The sequence below is a fragment of the Manacus candei genome, unplaced genomic scaffold (assembly GCF_025592945.1).
Source record: "Manacus candei isolate 608988 ecotype Guabito, Panama unplaced genomic scaffold, ASM2559294v1 h1tg000076l, whole genome shotgun sequence".
Classification (NCBI taxonomy): Eukaryota; Metazoa; Chordata; class Aves; order Passeriformes; family Pipridae; genus Manacus; species Manacus candei.
The window spans coordinates 8,724,120-8,742,516 of record NW_026138124.1 but is presented as its reverse complement, the minus strand read 5'-3'; the positions used below and the strand labels follow the sequence as shown (position 1 = coordinate 8,742,516).

General features: G+C 49.8%; 2 protein-coding genes across 4 annotated transcripts in view; both read right to left on the bottom strand.

The window, feature by feature from the left end:
• RPH3AL (rabphilin 3A like (without C2 domains)) overlaps positions 1-4,939 on the bottom strand; it is a 38,312-nt gene extending 33,373 nt beyond the window's left edge. For 2 of the 3 annotated variants that reach the window (XM_051809926.1, XM_051809927.1), the window contains exon 1: positions 4,796-4,939. The gene's annotated coding sequence lies outside the window, so the exon portion shown is untranslated. Of the gene's footprint in view, positions 1-4,626; positions 4,737-4,795 lie in introns of those variants that run through there. The other variant, XM_051809928.1, reaches the window with a different exon arrangement.
• A 7,523-nt stretch (positions 4,940-12,462) lies between these two features.
• On the bottom strand, positions 12,463-18,360 carry RFLNB (refilin B). Its single transcript, XM_051809929.1, has 3 exons — positions 18,055-18,360; positions 16,507-16,616; positions 12,463-15,227 (listed from the first exon to the last, which is right to left on the bottom strand). Exons 1-3 carry the CDS (start codon positions 18,256-18,258, stop codon positions 14,897-14,899), a joined length of 645 nt encoding a protein of 214 aa, XP_051665889.1. The 5' UTR covers positions 18,259-18,360; the 3' UTR covers positions 12,463-14,896.
• Positions 18,361-18,397: the final 37 nt, after the last annotated feature.

The following is an 18,397-nucleotide window of genomic DNA, read 5'->3' as shown; positions in this document are numbered from 1 at the left end:
TTTCTGTTCTCCACCATTCCCTGAGCACCATCTGCAAAGAGAGGAGGAATAAAAAACATTGCCTGAAGAGCCATCATATCCCAAAACAGTCTTCAGGGAGATTATTCCCTGAAATATTTACAGGAGCGTTTTCTTCTGGTGGCATCAGGATGTGCTGTTTCCTCTCATCTAAACTGGCTCTGCAGTTGGCTTTTGCACCTTGGCCTCTGAAAAAAAGCCTGGTGGGGAGTGACACAACTACCTCAGAGAAGGAAACAAGAATGGGACACAGTCTGCTGGGGCAGAAGCAGGACTGGAGGGAAAGGACTATCTCTCATGGGCATGGGAATGATGCCAGAGGAGTGGTTTCCATCATCTGGAAGGGATGAAGCATCCTCCCTCTTATCTCTGCACAGGACAAGAAGTACAGTGGAATCAGAAACACCAAGATAGCAAAACCACAGCAGCCTGGGGAGTCATTTCCATGGGCTGTGGGGAAACATCCCTCTCTTGCAGTCTCTTGCACTCTCTCTCAAAAATACTCCATTTAGCACTTACCTCACCCAGCCATCCCCTCCCTGTCCTCCTCTCAACAGACTTAAGGAAGGGTAGAAGCAGCCAGTGAGAGAGCAAGAGAAATCCACAACTCCTGGCCCACCTGACAGGACACTGCCTACAGAACAAAGGGGTGGCACAAGCACTTAGTGTTACAGAAAGAAAACTTCCCAGTCCAAGATTCTGCTTTTTACTTGAATTCAGAATTAAAAGGGAGCTCTTACCGATATTCTATGACCTGCTTTAAAAGCACTCCACCTGTTTGTTCCTTTCCTATGATGGAGGAAGTCATGTGAAACAAAACCTCATTAAACCTGAGTCCACCTGGCTGCCCTGGGCACAGAAGCACAGGGGAGCTCTGCATGAAGGAGTTCTGCCCTGCACTGAGCCAACCCTTCACGTGGAGCCTGGAGCATCCTGGAGGATGCAGAACCCAGCACATCTCTGCCTGCAGCTCTGATGTAGCTCTGCTTCTGCTCTCCCCACGATAAGACTTGTGCTCTTCAGCCAGAGAACAGGGCACCTGAGAATATGACTTGAGTCTGGGAAGGAAAAGTCTTCCAGTGGGGTCTGAGCAAAGGGAACGAGGGCAGGCAGACACAGCCCTTTGACTTGATGCTCTTCGAAGAATTTCAGGCTCTCCTGAGAAAGAAGGCCATTTTCCTCAGCAGAAAAGCAATGTGAACATTATGTATCTTTACCTCAGTAACAGAACACAGTCACAGCAGGTCATGCCAAAGGTACAGTGAGCACAGTACCTGCTATCTGACCACCTCCAAGAGCAGATGCTTCAAGAAGAGTGTAAGAGTAGAGCACGACACAGCAATTCTTATCCAGAATACCCTCTCAGCCTCCAGAGATTCCTGGATCATGCACTCTGTGAGCCAGGCTGCAGCTCTGTATTTAACACCCCTAACGTTTTTCTATCCCAAATTTATCAGCTTGCTTTTTCAGCTCGTGTACTTTTAGCACCATCTCGCTACACCAAGTCCCTTCCCTGCTCCTCCACCTCGAACACATTTTGACTTTACCTTGACTACACCAAAGTTAAAACTGGAGGGTCCTGTTGACATTGAGGCAGTCGCTGCAGCAGAAACACCTCCTCACACAGCAACAGCACAGCCTGCACCAGCCCTCCTGCAGCTGGGCTGATTACAGGTGCCCACGAAGCATTAATTCCTCAGAGCCCTGCAAATACAAAAATATCCTACACAGGCCCGTGAGGAGCTCTCCAGTCAGCTTTCATTTGCCTGCTTATTTCAGCTGAGCAGCGCGTGTCTGTATTAATTTGTTTGCATAGGAAATTAATTAGGCAATTTTTTTTTAAATACTTCATTTAAAAAAAAAAAATCAAAATTAAACAGTTGGCCAGGGACAAGTCCCCAGTTCCCAAGGCGTGCTGTGCCGGTGTAATTAACCGCCTGCTTCCAGGGCGTCACCTCCCCCAGGACTCCCAGTTTGCATCAGGTACCTGCTGGGCTGTTTTTCCTTTTAGCGGCTGCTCCCTCAAAGAAGCAGTGTAATTACTCTCTGCTCCGCTCACCAGACCCCATTATCCCCGGGAAACCTTAGCAACTAAGTGAGTGTTTGCTCGTGTTGCTATGACAGAGGATAAATGACTGGCGGAGATTGATAAGGTTAACCCAGCCCCTGCCTCCCGCCCACCGGCCCGGCCCTTTTCCTCCCAGACACCGGGGAGACAAGGGCGAGCAGGCAGGGAAAGGCCATTTACTCCAGACACAAGTCTTCCCCTCATGATTTAAAGATCCCAGTGCCACGGTTGTATTTCAAAGCGCACGGCTGTTTTGAAGCGACAGAATAACCCTCGGGGCTGTCGAAACGTGGCAGAAGACACGCACTTGACTTTGAAGATCTGGCCAAGTCTCAGAGCAGTAACTGTGGCTGTACAAGTGCTGGCTGAATCAGGGCTTTATACAAGCTTTTCTCACACACAACCTACTTTGAACTGCCCGTTCACACCTACATCTAGCAGTTCGTCAGCCCCTTCAGTGGCACAGGAGCCTTCTGTAAGCATCAATAAAATGCTATAAAATGATTTTAATAAGGGCTAAGCAGGCAGGAAGCACAAGAGTGGAGCCAGGTGATCCCCATCATCTCCTGCTCCCCTCTCTCAGGCAGGGAGACACCCAGGCACAGGGGCACAGCTGAGGAACAGCCTTTTGTCATTCCTTACTAGTCCTCACAGCAGCACAAACCCTCAGCAGCCGAGGGAGAGCCAAGAGACACAAAGAATCCAACACGATCAGACTTGACTCGCAGCTCTGTGGCTTTGGCCAAAACACAATGTCCAAATAACCACAAAGCCTTGGCAAGCTTTGGGACAACAACTTAAGAACCCAATCAGACAGACTTTTTCCAGTCTGTCTCACCATGAAAGCTCAATCTAAGCAGCATCAGTGCCAGCAAAACAGGCACAACCTCATTCAAAGCCTCATTCAGTCAATTCTGGTTGGCCCAGACCAAATTAAACACCAACTGGCTGCAGCACACAGCAACTGAGAGGTGTCGTTATCACATAAGGCCAAGCTGGCAAAGGAGCAAGTAAGGATGAGGTTTGAGAGGAAAACAAAGAATGTTTCCATACACCAGAGCTGCTTCCCAATCCTGGCAGCAGTGACAAGAAGCCTAACTGCTTTTAGGATGGAGCTTATAAAGAGTTTATAAAATACAATGCCCTGGAGGTCCCTGCCAGTCCTACAAGTGGGAAGATAAAATCAGCTCTACAGGAAAGCCAACATACAGTACCAACAACCCTTTATTAATGAGAGGCACTTGTTAGTGTGGCTACTTGATATATGGTAAGCTATAAAAAAACTGGTTTTTGCCCACGAAAATCAGTCTTCAGCGCCCCAGCACCCTGTGATGCTGGGGAGAAAAGCCAGCACTGTTCCACCTGCCAAGGTGTATCTTTATTTATCAGACTTTGGACTTATTTCCTCCTGATCCCCAGCCAGGCAGGTGCGTTATGCAAAGTGAATAATTCATGAAGACAGCAGGCTCTTTCTGACTCACGTTCTGGGGCAGGTTGATCTGGCGTAGGCCTAGGAGAAGCAAATTAGCATCTAAATGGCCAATTAGAGAAACTCATTTCACTATTCTGATATGCTAAAAAGCTCAGGAGGCCTTAGCCGAGGGTTGGCATGTGCAATCTGCACCTCCCGGCCTCCAGAGAAGCATCAGGTTTCTTAGAAAAAATTGGACATAGTAGGGAACCACTGGCCCGTGTTTGTCAAGGAATCCCTTGCAGAAGAACCACATGCCAGCCTGTTCCACAGGTAACCTCAAGTGAAGCAGGAAAAGCACAGCTCAGGGCCAGCAGAGGAACTCTGCTGAGCAGCCTGACCCCAGGCCTTGCCAAAAACTCACTATCCAGCACAGCTCTGAGCCACAGGCCTGCCAACACATGTGGAGGATGAAACAGCCTTTCTCAGCATCCTTAAGCTACAGTACTGGTTTTAGGCATCCTAGGAAGCTTTTGAACAACACAAGCACGGCCACTTCAAAGACCTTTATCACCCTTTGTTGGTACAAGCAAAAAGAAAAGTCATGGACTTTGACCAGGCCCTGGAGAGTGCCTGACCCAACCTGAAGCAAACCAAAAACTCTGAGGTGGGCACATACAACAGCACCACCACCCTGTGCCAGAGTGCCCAAGAACCACAGCAGTCCATCCTGCATCAGGTGCACGTGGCTGTCCCCGATACGCGGGAGCCCAACAGACGTGGCTGATAATTAATTTTTTCCATGGAGCACGTCGCTTTCAGCCTCCCACTTCGGGCTTGTTTCCCTCCGCACCTTTGCCACTTACATTCAGTCCCCTTCAGGGGGCTGAATTCCACCTGAATTCACAGAACGGCTGGGGTGGGAGGGGACCTCTGGAGATCACCCAACCCCCAGAGCAGGCTGCACAGGGCACATCCAGGCGACAGCTCACTCCACTGTTCCTCCTTTCACAGAGACTCTCCCACCTGTAGAGCGCCGGCTCTGAGTGCCCAGGCACCCCCTCAAAGCTCCCCGGTCCCAGCCCACCCGTACCCACGGGCACGGCCCTTTCCTTGGTGTGACACGTACCTGGCAGCCGGTAGGGACCGAGCCCTGAAATTCTGCTCAAACTCCGCCCGGAGCGCCCGTGAGGCCCCGGCAGAGCCGCGCCGAGCTCAAACTAAGCTTTGCTAAAGTAAGCTCAGCTGGGCCGCCCCGCCCCGCCCGGTCCCCGGCGCGGCTCCCCCCGCGCACCCACCTGCGCTCGGACCGCGGTCGCTCCGCGGAGCCGCCGCTGCCCCGGCGGGACGAGGCGGAAACGGAGCGAACCCGGAGCGCTCCCGCACCGCCCCCGCCCGCCCCCCGCGCGTCCCCTGGCGGCCACCGACCGGCCCCGACGGGGGATGCGGGCACGGATGGATGCGTGTGTGTGTGCTGGGAGCGGCCGGAGGGGATGCGGGCAGCCGGGAGCACGGACAGATGTGCGGCTGGGTCCGGCCGGAGGGGATTCAGGCACAGCCAGATGTGCGCCGGGACCTGTGCGGGGCTCCGGGCACCGCCAGAGGTGCGCCGGGAGAGGAGCGGGGATGCAGGCACAGATGTGTGTGTGCTGGGAGCGGCCGGAGGGGATGCGGGCACCGCCAGAGGTGCGCCACGAGAGGCTGGGGAGGATTCAGGCACAAGCCAGATGTGCGCCAGGACAGGCTGCGGGGGGATGTGGGCACGACCAGATGTGCTCTGGGAGAGGCTGGAGGGGATGTGGGCACAGCCAGATGTGCATTGGGAATGGGGATGTGGGCACACCAGCTGTGTGGGGCTCTGGGCACCTCCAGATGTGCGCTGAAAAGGGGTGGCGGGGATACAGGCACAGCCAGATGTGCGCTGGGAGAGGCTGGAGGGTTGTGGGCACAGCCAGATTTGTGCTGGGAGCAGAGCAGGGCGGCGGGCACTGCCATATGTGTGTCCCAAAACACCCACGGGGAAAAAAGCACCAAACTATAAACAAGGAAAGGCCATACCAAAACAAACCCGAAGAAACCCCAAACAAGGAATTCTCCAAAAGAATACCAAGAAACCCCACCCTCAAAACAGAAACAAGTGAAACAACCTCCAACCAAACAAAAAATCCAACCAAACAAAACCTCCAAACACAAACCTACCCAAACAAAACAAACCTTTTAAAAACCATAAAAACCAAACAAAAACACCCAAACTCAAACCCTCGAAGTTAACAAACAAACAAACAAAAAAACCCCAAACCTTAAGAAACAAACAAACAAATCACAGAAAAATGGAAGCTCAGTACAAAAATTAACTTTTCAGGGGTAAGAAAAAAATGTTCAAACCCAGAACAAAAGGTGACCTGCCAAGTCAGCCCCAGGACAGCCACGGGGAGGTTGGAAATTTTAAAACTGAAGGGTCCAAATCTGATGAGTGATCCCAATAACATTTGCTGGTAACAGCAGCAAAATTTGGTCTTGTGAAGAGACAACCTGTGATCATGTAGTGAGTCAACAGAAAGTCACAGGAACACAATTAGTCCTTTGCACAAGCCCAAGAACACAGAAATTCAGGCTCATTACTGTCTAAATATCCAATGGATGCTGTGAGTAAATTTGCCATGTGACAGGAGGAAAAGAGGAAGGAAGAGAAAATAAATCCTTAGCCTGTGTTTTCACTCTCTGTTCAGAGCCTGCTCTTGAGAAATCTGCAGGCCCTACGAGCCCCATCGTTTCCAGACATCCACCAGACCTCAGGAGAAGCTGAGGGACCCTCAGTCACCTTTCACTTAAATGGAATTCAAGTCTGAGCATATATTTTACTTTTTGGTTTAGGCAACTGTTGAAAAATACATCAGAGGAAGCAGTTTGCATGAACACAGAGCCTGGATTTCTGTGGAAGAAAACACTTGACGATGACATTTCACACCAGGGTAGTTCCTCCACAGTCAATAATATAAATAAATTAAACACACGGTTCAGCCAACTTCAGGAAAAAGATAAATTACCTTATTTAACCACCTGTACTGGCGGGGAAATGACACATCTCAGAGCCTGCATCCCTTCTGCTGCTGAATTTGCTCGTCAGGATCCTCACAGAACCACAGATTCTTCAGAGTCTGACTGCAAGGCTGGGCCCTGGTAACTGGAGTCAGAGAGAATAAATATGACATTACATTAAAAAATATTTAAAGGCTAAATACGAGTTTGATCTTTCGTAGCACAAAGTCAATTTTTAATATACTCGTTTCTCAGCACTTCCAATTCCACCCGAAGGACCCTTCAAAACCACTCTTTTATCGATGATGAGTTTCACTGAATTATTCACCAGATCTCAGCTGCCTGAGGTTTTAAATGTGACAAGGACAGTAACAGAGAACAACCTTCTCCCCCTCCTCCTGCAGGCCTCTCAGTGCTGCTGACAGGGGCACCGTGGGTGCCCTGAGCTGATCCCATCTCCTCTCAGCTCAGCACACACTGGCACACCAGGAACAGCCTCCTGTGTCACCCTCGGACCGGCACATCCTTCCAAAGATGGAAAATAAAAAAAAAATCACCTTTTCTGGAGAGTTGCTAAACTCGTGGGTGTGAAGTTGTCCCCCAGAAGAACTGCAGGTGTTTAAGAGCAGCCCTACTGTACACCAAAAGGATCCAAAGTGTAACAATCCTGGAGGGCTTCAGGAAATGATTCCCAGTTTGGACACTGGGCTCGTAAGCAGGGTCTGGGCTCCCATTCTCTGCCATGTCAGAACTAAGATGTTGTCCTGCTGAGCTGCTTCCCACAGCTTGGCTGTAATCTCTGGTTTATCACAGGGTCCTTCAGGTGAGGGCTCTCATCCTCTATTAAGCATTTGCACATGGGTTCCAGGTGGACAATTAGCATTTTAATACTCAAATAATATTAATTATGAGCTATTTTAAACACATAGAGGAACAAAGGCCAAACTGGCCCTCTGCTTGTCTCCAAATGACCATTTTCCAGGGACACAGGCTGACAACTGGGGAGGATCTGCCTCAGCCAGGGCTGTTTGGCACTGCTTCCCCATCCCCCTGACTGCTCCAGCTCAGTCTAGCTGCTTCACAATTCACAGCAAGAAGGCCAGGGATTTTCTCCAAGCTGTTACTCTGATTGCAATCCTCTGATTCAATTTGTATTCGCCCGTCTAATTACCATTCCTTAATAAAAATGTCAATGATTCTGTCCCTAATCTGAACCAAAAAAATCTTGTCTGTGAGGCACACCTGCTCAAGGATACAAGACAAAGCAAACGTTGAAAGAATACTGATGCTTTATAGCAAATTAGGTTGCTTATTTTGACCTGTTTTAAAGAATAATTCCAAATTCTGATCACATTTCCCTTGCAAGGGCAAGGCTCAGGTCTAATTCCCCTTTCCTTGTTCGTGTTAAGCCCACAGCATCCACAGTACCACTTCACAAGACTTCCTCTAGTAGCCCAAGTGGTAAGTCTATACACGGCTTCCATGCCTTGTGGCACAGGAAAATGATGCACATTTGGGAATAAACTGGTTCCATGGGGAAATCTAGAGGAATTTCTCAGTGTAGTTGCATCTGAAGTCAAAAAGTGCACCAAGATTTACCTGGGGGTGGTGCCCTTTCAGAACAACATTATCTGCTGCCAGGGGCACCTCACAACCCAGCATCCTCCCGGCCTCCTGCAGCAGCAGAAAGGGCAGGTTAACCAGGAGAACATCATTCCTATCCATCCTGCTGTTCCAGCGAGGAGCTGTCAGAATGTTTTCTTTGTGTGTAGCTCAGCCACTCCCACCGGGCTCTAATTTTGGCTGGCAAGTCAGGTTTTATCATAATAAAATTAATGACAACCCCCACTTGTCATTAACAACAAGTAATCCCCTTCCCTCAGCTGTTCTCCAAAAATATCACACTCACTCCTCAGTCTGGATGAATTATTTACATCCCATCACTGCCGTCGTCGTTTTCCTTGTCTTTTGCCCTGTGTCGCCATCCCTTTTATCCACATGCAGGCTTTGGGGGGACCTTCTGGCTGCAGTACAGCATCAGCAATTACCATCAGTGAGAAGCCCTGCTGCTGATGCCGTGGAATCAGACCATTAGGGACAGTCAGAGCGGGATCAGCCGTGGGAGCAGCCTGTGGGAGCAGCCTGTGGGAGCCTGATTCCATCATAACCTGTCCAAACGCAACCGCCAGCGCCTGCCAAGCTTCACGTCTAAATAGATGAGAAGGAGAGAAGGGAAGAGGCAGGGAGGGCAAGAAGACACCCAAAGAGGATTAAACCACGTATTATTCCCAGGGAGAGAATGACAAATAAGAGGAGTGTTGCTTCAGCAGCTGTTCCTGGAGCTCCCATGGCTTTCGTCCGGGTTCACCTCTGAAGGAGATGTGCTGATCTCCCTCGCTGTGAGGGTGTTGCAGCACTTCCCACCACCACACACAGCAAGGGCAGGAGGCCTGAGGGTGCACCAGCCCCAAAAACCTCGGGAGAGATGTTGCTGCCTCAGGAACTGGGTCTCATGTACCCGGCAGTAGGAGAGGTGAAGGGAAAAGGTGAGGTGGAAGGGAAAGGCGTGGGAAGGAGGTGGAGGGAGAAGGCACTGAGGTAGGGGGAAGATGGAAGGGCAAAACCTGAGGAGAGATGGAGGGGGAGGGCACTGAGGGGAAGGAAGATGGAGAGGGGTCACAGACAGGCCGTGCCAGGGCTGCTGACCTCCCTTCCCCTGCTGCATTCCAGGCTTGATGTCAGCTCTGGGAGGCCGTGCCAGGGTGGCTGCAGGTCCCTGTGGGCAGGAGAGTGGTATGGGCAGGCAGTGGAGGGCAAGGGGCTGCCCAGGACCCCCTCCACCATCCAGGGCTGGCACGAAGCCACCACGGAGAAAGAAGCCACCACAAGGAAGCACCACCACCACCACCACCACCATGAGGGCAGGTGAGCTGGAGAGAAAAAAACCAGCCCTTCCCAGGAAACCACAGATGGTTCTTTAAAACCTTTTACTGAAACCGTAGCCCGTTTATACACATAGTTTCACATGTAGCTACAAATCTATCAAAAAAAAAAAAAATTGAGTGCGTGTAACTACACCGCACAAGCAGTAGGAGGCATAAGGCATCTGTCAGGAAGTAGGAAATTTCATAAACTGCCTGAGATTTGGGATGCTGTAAATATTTAGTGGTTTTCTTTTGGTGAGCTACAGTATATTTGTTTAAATATTCACCGTTCCAGGGGCGTGAGTCACGGCCCTGCTCTAAGTTCCCATCAGTGGGGGTGAGTGGTTGTTAAAACTACAGAGAGGGGAGGCTAATTTCCATGTAATTCCTTCCATGTTAAGGAATACTTCCATTCACTTCCAGTATCTTAGTACAAAAGGTGCCTGAGAGTTTCCAGAAATTGTACTATTAAAAAAAAAAAAAATCACATGGCTTGCTGCATTAATGGATAACAGCTTAAAAAAATCCCCAACAACTAAGAATCAATTTCCTGCCTAAATAGAGTCAGGCAAGCCCAGTGAACTTGATGCCATTGCAGAAGTGCTATTAATGCATTAACAGCCTCCATAAATACATTTTACAGGTGTGAGAATCGCCAAGTTAGCCAATTGGAAAAATATATATTTCCCACTTAAAATAAGATTTTTGGGCCATTAATATTTTCCTGTAGATTTGGTTTCTTATTAATGGCCACATGAAGGCACAGCAAGCAGTTTTCTCATCATTCTTTTTATGAAATAAGCAGGAGAGCCTCAGAGGCACTGCTTACAGTTTTGCTAACAGCATTTATCACTTTAACAGATAAAAAAAGCAGAAAGCAGCAGGCCCACTCCCCTCCAGTGCTTAAAACCCCAAGTCCCAGGAGGAACCCTGACTCAGCCCAAGGTACTGCAGAGGAGAATCAGGAAGATGCAGAAATAAGAAAGGTCGTGGCATCAACTTCCACCATTTTGGATTCTAGTCAAGCAGAGGAAGGTCCTTCAGCTCAGCTTAAGGAAAGCCTTTGATGGGATGGGATCCCTGAGGATCCCGAAGCAGAGGAGGAAAGGCTGAGTGTCTGTGAGGTGAACAGAAGGAGATGGTAGGAGTTGTGTATCCCCCCTGCTGAGCCATGCCCAGCTGCCAGGCATTCCCATCGCTCCATCCCAGCCATCACACAGCAGGTACGGAAGATTGCTGCAGTTGTTCTCTGGAAAAGCGAGTGTGAACTGGTCCTGAACGAGCTGGCACAGCCTCTGAGCTGCACCAGTGGTGCCACCCAAAAATCTCAATGCCTTCAGTAGCTTTGTACCGACTACTCACTGTCTATATCATTTATATTGCAGAAACAAACCAACCTGTTCATTAAAACAGGGGTGCAACTCAGGAATTGCTCCCAGCAATTAAAAGTGCTCCTTTCCACGCTGCCTGTTTGTCCTGGAGTATCTCTAGTTACTGCTGTTAAGTTTATTTCAAAACAATACTCACTGCATTACACCTGGGCTTTCCAGGTATTCCCGTTGTCCATTGCTGGTTTGTGGGCAGCTGAGGGACCAGACACCTTGTCTGGAGGCTGAAATGATTTGCAGGCACAGGGACTTACCTTACTCAAGGCTGAGCAAGCTGCAAAGTCAGGATGGGAATCCAGCCCTCTCCTCCTGGCTTGTGATCCAGTTGTTAAATGCAGCAGTATTCCACTTTTTAATAAAAATTCATTGTATCAGACCCTCAGATGCGATGTTGTGGAGAAGCACAACAGATGCACAAGAAAAATGGAGCACATCCATAATAGAGTTATCCTTGGCATTATCTAGGTAGCAACCAGAAGCCCATTTGGACAATATGAATTAAAAATTATGTCCAGCAGTCAGCTGCCTTTTACTTCCCTACTTCAAATTCTCATAGTAAAGGAACTTTCATACAGAGTGTTATGACAATACTCGAGGAAAACAGCCCAGGCCACGCTAAGGGAAGTGTTTGGAAGTTAGGTGACACATGTGAAAGGAGAGAAAGTTTCCCTGAAACCCCCCCTGAAAGACACTGTTGCGATTTTAAAAAGTTTCTTCTTAATGGCTCTTCCAATAGACTCTTTTATACAGAATTGATGTTTATATTTGGCTTTTCCCCCGTTTAATACTTCAAGCACTGCAGGATACCCAAATGCTCGCACAGCCTTTCGCAGGAGCAGCGGCTTCACAGCTCCCCAGATTCCAATAATGTCATTACGTGCAACTCTGGAGCTTCTCGCAGGCAGATAACCAGATGAACAATAAAAAGTAAGCAAAAAAAAAAATCCCATTAGGAATTAATTAGCTGATGTTCAATTGCATCCGCTCCTACCCTGCCGGAGTCACTAACAAAATCAGCACGCCTGCAAATTCAGAAAGGTTGGAAGAACAGATTAAGCATCCAGAAAAACACCACAGCGTTTCTCTCAACACAATAGTTTATAACCTCCTATTTTGTTTCTGTAAAGTTTAATGTGTAACACATTTCAGTCTTATTTTTATGCTGTGTTTATTAATGTAGCATTTGAGCATCGACATTTTAAAAATAAATTCCCGCCCGGTTAAATACATGTTATATTTGAAAGGGATTAGTTCTTCACTTGTAGGATATGCTGAAATCCATACCAGAAACTCTCTTTAAAAATAAAACTGTACCAGATGAACGGCTCAAACACGTACTGGAGAGGATTTTCAGCTGTCTTCAAAGCACTTAATCAGTGTCTTACTAAACTGACAAAGCCACAACATTTGGCATTGGTTTGGGTTTTTTTTTTAATATAGAGAGTTTTATATAGGAAACACCCTCCCAGAATATGTAAACAACAGTAACACATGACAGAAGAGAAAGGAGGGGAGCTGGGATTGGCAAAACATATTATGTATTTATTTCTAAGTAACTACCACAATAAACACTGAAAAGCTTTGAATGAAAAATAAAGAGACTTCCCCACAGGATGGTTTTCAGATCATTTATTACCAATGAAGTAAAAGACAAATTGAAAGTCAGAAGGAGGGGGTGAGAAACATCACAGACATCAGAACACTTGCACAGAGCTAATCGGAGCTTTGCAAATGTTGGAACATAAATAATTTAAAAGGTATCTCTACCAATTAAAATATGTTTAAGAGATACATATTTAAGTTTGCTTGCTTTATAAAAATCAGGTGCTTTATAGCCTAAGGGTCCTTTTGTTTCTAACTAGGGACAACTAATGATTACAACTTAAAACCACCTCCTCTTAGACCTCCTGCAAACGAATTCACTGGAAGAGCGTTGTCAGAGCAATTCAGGGTCCACGTCCTTCCAGTGTCCCCTGTCCAACCAGATGTTTCTGGAGCAAGGTACAAGGAGCAGCAAAGCAACGGTGCAACAGCTTTCCCACAGGGGATTCTGTCCGTTGGAAACCCCGCACGCTCCGGGGTGAGTTGTGCCTTCCGTTGCACCACAAGTACATCTTGGGGCAACATTTAGGGGGGAATTGCAACATGAACTTAAGACACATCTCCTCCGTACTGTAGTCTGAAACCAACATGTTTAATAACAACATCGTGCTGCTCTTAACTCCGGAGTGCTGCCTACCTGACTGTGTCCTCTGTCCCCCTGGAGCTGGTTTGGGATCTCAGAGGCAAGTACCAAAGGTTAAGGATGTTCTGTTCTGAGCTAATAAATAAGTAAAAAACCATGACAACAACAACAACAACAACAAAAAAAACCAACCCAAACCATACAGACTGAAGGCTTCCTTCCTGCTGCATTCTTCTTCTCCCAAATCGTTTCTGTTCCCTGGATTGCACTTCCACACCACTCATCGCACTTGCACAAACGCGTGTTAAGTACAGCTCAAGAACAGGCTCCCGAGGTTTAACTCACCACTGACAAAACTCACCCTTGGGGCCATGCACTACCCAAATCCTCCTTAAAAGCAGCTCCAGGACTGGCGTTGCACCACAGAGTGACCCACACCTCAGAGGAGTTTTGGAACACGTGGAAAAGCTGTGCCCAGCTAAGACAAGCCGACCAGGTGTTTCCAGGCCACTGCTCCCCATGTAACCCATGCCCCCCAAAGCAGATGCTCTCCACACTACACTGCGCTCCATCAGTACAGGGAAAAAAAATCTGGGAAAAGAAGGAAACCCCTCCGTCTTATTCCCATCAAAGCACAGGATAAACTAACGTACACAACATCCAGACAGACGTTCATGGTGCCTGAAGCTATTCCCTTTGGTCCCCAAATCAGCATGCACTTGGGACTGGAGGGGTTATTCGGCACCTACAGACAGGCTACCCCACTCCAGTGACATCCCGGATACCAAAGTCCAGCGAGGACACAGAGAAGCTCAATGGGAAGCAGAGCTACAGCCCTGGATTTCGCTACGCGCTAAAAACCTGCCCGTCCTTTGCTGCCATCGACCTCCTCACAACCCCCGCCACGACAGCGTCCCACACCCCATCCCAGCACCTCCTTTGCCGTTCTAGGTCCCTGTGTAAACATTATCTGAAACCTGCCTGGTTAGAGCTCCCTCAGAGCAGACAGTTCCATGTCGGTAAAAACAAGGCACTTGCGGTTTTTCCACCTCCGCGTTGTCAAGGTCCGACTCTCCGACAACACGGGGATGATTTTTTAACCTGGATAATTTTAATCTTTGGTACAAGTCCTGCTACGCTCACACAAGTGTGTGTTGCACGGACAACTGCGCTGCTGAAGTTGTAAGAACAGAGGATACCTCGCGCTGTTCATCCAAAGAATTGGAATTGCCCGAATTTGCCTGAAGCTGCAAAAGCAGTTTATCTCCTGCGCTACTCAGAATTCCTCTTCTTTCCAATTTACGCCTTCAACCAAGACATGAAAGCCATGTGATAGTGCTTTTGTACCTGTTAAATTCAGAATTCCGGATTTTTCTGTTAGCTTTTTCCAGGAATTTCCAGGAGATGGTCCTTCTAGAGAAAGCACTCTCGCCATCTAAACTGAAATGACTGACAGCTCTGGCTACCTGCAACCAAATGACCGGGTAGATTCTCTGCAAGAGAGTGAACTGCCCTTATTTTTGCGCATCACCCCAAAGCATCAAATGGGGCACAAATTCTGCCAGGCACTATTCCACGTTCTTTCTTACCTGTCAGCTTTTCCTCTGGTAAAATACCTCCCGTTATTTTCACCTGATTACTGCACTGCGGGGAGGGGGAGGGAACTCACGGCTTTGGAGGCGAAGAAACAAGTCCCTTACTAAGTTGTGTTCCCACAAGAAAACTGCGTTTCGGGCCGCTCTGATGCTTAAAGCAGGAATTTAGAGCTGGGAAGGAGGGTCTGTACCCGCTTTAGCTTAGTGGAGTTAGCACAGTACGTTAGGTGGGGCCGGGATGGATCAGAGCAAGGGAGGAGGCCGGCAGTCAGCAACCATCCAGGACGCAGTCGTTCCCGAGGCACTCCGAGGTTTCCAGCTCTATGCTGGACAGGAACCGCCGCGTGGTCTTGCGGCAGTTGTAATCCAGCGTGGTGGTGTACACAGTCTTGGCGTGCTTCGGGTAGATGATGGTGGTGCTGGTGAAGCGCCGGGGCTTGTTGCGGGGCTCGAAGTGCACCTCTGACTTGTAGCTGCGCCACGTGCAGTTGGGGACGCAGATCACCGTCTGGCTGCAGGAGGACACGCTCAAGCCCACGGGCATGTAGACGTCGTCGATGAAGTGCTTCTCCGAGTCGTATCTCACGGAGGACGTGTACCTGAAACACGAGAGGCACGTGTGTGAGCTCGGCTCTGCAGCAGCAGGGTGTGTTTTCTGCAGCACAGCACCAGGGTGGCTCCTCAGCCCCGAACCTGCCACACCACGCGAGAAACGCCTGCTGGTGTCTTACTCACACATTTGCCTTTCGTTAGCAGCACACCCAGAACTGTCACTGTTCAGCCCAGCTGCCAGCACTAACAAACGCCTTCTCAGTCCTTGGGTACATCATTTTAACCCTGAGCCCTCTGAACCTACAAACCTCCTTCAGATTCCTAAACCCAGGGGCCCAGATCCACATTTAGGCTTTGCACATAAACATCCTGACTCCTCGGAGTGCCAAGTCCATGGAAGCACACGTTATCTTCTCAGTTTTGCTCTGCCAGGAGTCACGTGGGAGTTCTTTGCTATCACTCCCAGCACGGGGCACTCTCTGAAGACAAACTTGTGAAGATTCAACTGACAGGAAAATACTTCACTTTGCACACCAATCTCTGCTGGTGAGAAAATCCCCTGTGCCTGGACTGCAACAGAAAGTTTTCATCTCCTTCACACTGTGACAACTCTGTGTTGGCTTTTTCACAGTGCTAACTGCCTCCAGTTCCAGCCACAGCACAGGCTCCTTCCCCACACCAGGACATAATTCTTCCTACCCTCCCCTGCATTAGGCTTCCGTTTGATTTTATCAGCCCAGCTCTGCTTGCACAGTCATCAACTGGGAGCCTTCATTTCTCATTACTGCAAATCATGATGTTCAAAGGAATAATTCACAGGCTGTGAAGCGATGCAGTGCATTAAAAAAAATAATTATGCACTCCTCTGAATATTACCTTTCCTTTTATTTCACACAACCAGCCACAGCTGTTAAGATAGAAAGTGCTTATTATCAAACCATGAGGTTACAAGAGCAAAATTCCTTTCCTCTAATAAAACAGTCCTAGAAAGAACTTTGAAGCTCTTCCCTCATGATTACCTTCTGGTTAATCAGTTGAAAGGCAACTTTGGAGCAGTGCAAGGAAATCAAAGCAGGAAAGTAAAATACAAGAAAGTCTTCCTGGAAAAAAAAAAAAACAAACCCAACCATATGGGTGGGATTAAAAGAGGCTGAACACTCCTTCAGCCTGTACAAATGTCCAGGTCCAGGAATGTACAGCTGCGGTGAACAATAGCTCTGCAAATAAATTAACTTGACTCACAGGCACTGATAAGGCCTAACTGCTCCTTTACGTGCTATCTCCTGTGACTCCTTCAAAATGAGATGACTGTAGCACAGTATTTACCTTATTTCCTTTGGTGGTAAAGGGTCAAACTCAACTCCTTCGCCAAAGGATAAGGGACACAATCTTGGAGGGCAGCTGGAGAGAACAGGGCTGGGGGAGAACACGGAATTCTGCAAAAAATGCAAAAGTTTTATGTTACAATTCAGTGTATTCTCAATAAAAGACATTTATTTATCCCTTGGTATTGAGGTTCACATTTATGTGCAGGAGGATCTGCTAGTCCAAGAGGTGCCTACAGGTGCATCCCACAGGCCTGAGTCCACACTGGTCTACAGCATCCAGGAGATGGCAAGGGGCATGTTTGAAGGCAAGGTCCTAACTCTGGGAGCTTAATTCAGAGGAGCCACTCTGGGAAACAGGAGAGGAGCACAACCCCTCAGCGCAGCGTAGCTTCTGCAGCATGAACTGTAGTCTGTTCCCTGTATGAGCCCACGCTCAGTTTATAGCTAACATTACAGGGGTGTATGAGAGCTCCCTCCTTGCCGGATTCATCCGATACACCCACGGACAGGAAACCATCGCAGGGCATCTCCCGTGAGCAACCTCCTCCTTTCACAGCTACGCCCTGGCTCCTATTTGAAGGCATTAAATCCAACCTAATTCACACACAGCACGTAGGGAAGGATTAACTCATTCCCACTGAGCGGTGATTCATGGACTTTCCCTGTGCTCCTCTCCTGGACACCCAGAGCCATGAGCAGACACCGGCCCGGCAACGTCCCACAGCCCAAAGTGGCCCCAAAGGGAAGGAACCCAACTGGCTTGTGCTTTTGAAGCCACCTCTGCACATGTGCTTACTAAGGAGGGGCAAGGGGGCTGTGAGCATCTCTCTGGTTCAACTCACAATTCTCCTATGGCCTTTTTCAATCTCACAGCAGCACCCCTGTAGAAAAGGGATTTTCCCTCTAAATCTGCAGTTTCCAAAGTACTTGTAACAACAGCTCAGCGTTCACATCCAAAACCCATTTGGTAAAAAACCAGCACATATCTATCTGATACTATTAACTGAAACCAAAGTTTATACACAAACTTCCTACTCTGGGTCACTGTGGAACAACGGGAGTTCACTTTCTGCAGGGATTTTCAAAGACATATTGCAAACCTGTCCCAACTCCGACCTGGGGCAGGAGGGACAGGGATTCCCTTGCACCAAGAACCAACCCCAGAGCTGGAGGCATTGTAAAAGGGATCCCTGACGCGACCCCGGTTCCGGGCGGGATCCCTCCCGGTGCAGGTCTCTTAAGGGATACGAAAGCGGCCGGAGAGGCCGGTGAAAAGGAGGGAAACCAGGGGCGATTATTCCCAACCCATTCCCACGCCGACCCGCCGGTAACCCCCGCGGGTTTCCACCCCCCTTTTCCCACGGGATGCTGCGGGGCCCGGAGCGCGGCCGGGGCCGCCAGCGCGGGGTCCCGGGCGGTGCATCCCGGCGGGGTGCGAGGGGCAGCGGCTCCTCCGCTCCCCGGGGGCCCGGCACCTGCCCGCGGCCCCGGCGGGAGGGTCCGGCGGCCCCGGGACACAGCGAGGGGCGGCCGGGCCGGTACTCACCGCGGCGGAGGGCGCGGGCGGGTCGGGCTCCGGCAGCCCGTTGGCGGCGGCGCGGTCGGGGCTGCCCGAGGAGAGGAGCCAGGGCGGGGGCGCGGGCCCGGGGCTGGGGGGCAGCCCGGAGTCGGGGCTGTCGAGCCCGGAGTCGCCCCGCTTCCTCATGTCCGGGAGGTCGGGCACCTCCCGCAGGCTGAGCCGCCCCACCATGGCGGAGCCGCCGGTCCCTGCCCCGGCCCGGCCCCTGCCCGCCGGTCCCGCCGCTCCGCTCCCTGCGCCGGCTGCGCCCGGGCGGCGGCGGCGGGCGGGGCGGCCGCGGGGCCGGGGCGGGGACACGGCAGGGGCGGGG

Bases quoted from the DNA above. Each gene is read 5' to 3' on its own strand.
- RFLNB (XM_051809929.1), bottom strand. From the start codon at position 18,258: ATGGTGGGGCGGCTCAGCCTGCGGGAGGTGCCCGACCTCCCGGACATG. The intron at 16,617-18,054 runs GTGAGTACCGGC...CATTTTTTGCAG, and splicing joins CGCCCGCGCCCTCCGCCGCG to AATTCCGTGTTCTCCCCCAG. The intron at 15,228-16,506 runs GTAAATACTGTG...CTCGTGTTTCAG, and splicing joins TTACCACCAAAGGAAATAAG to GTACACGTCCTCCGTGAGAT.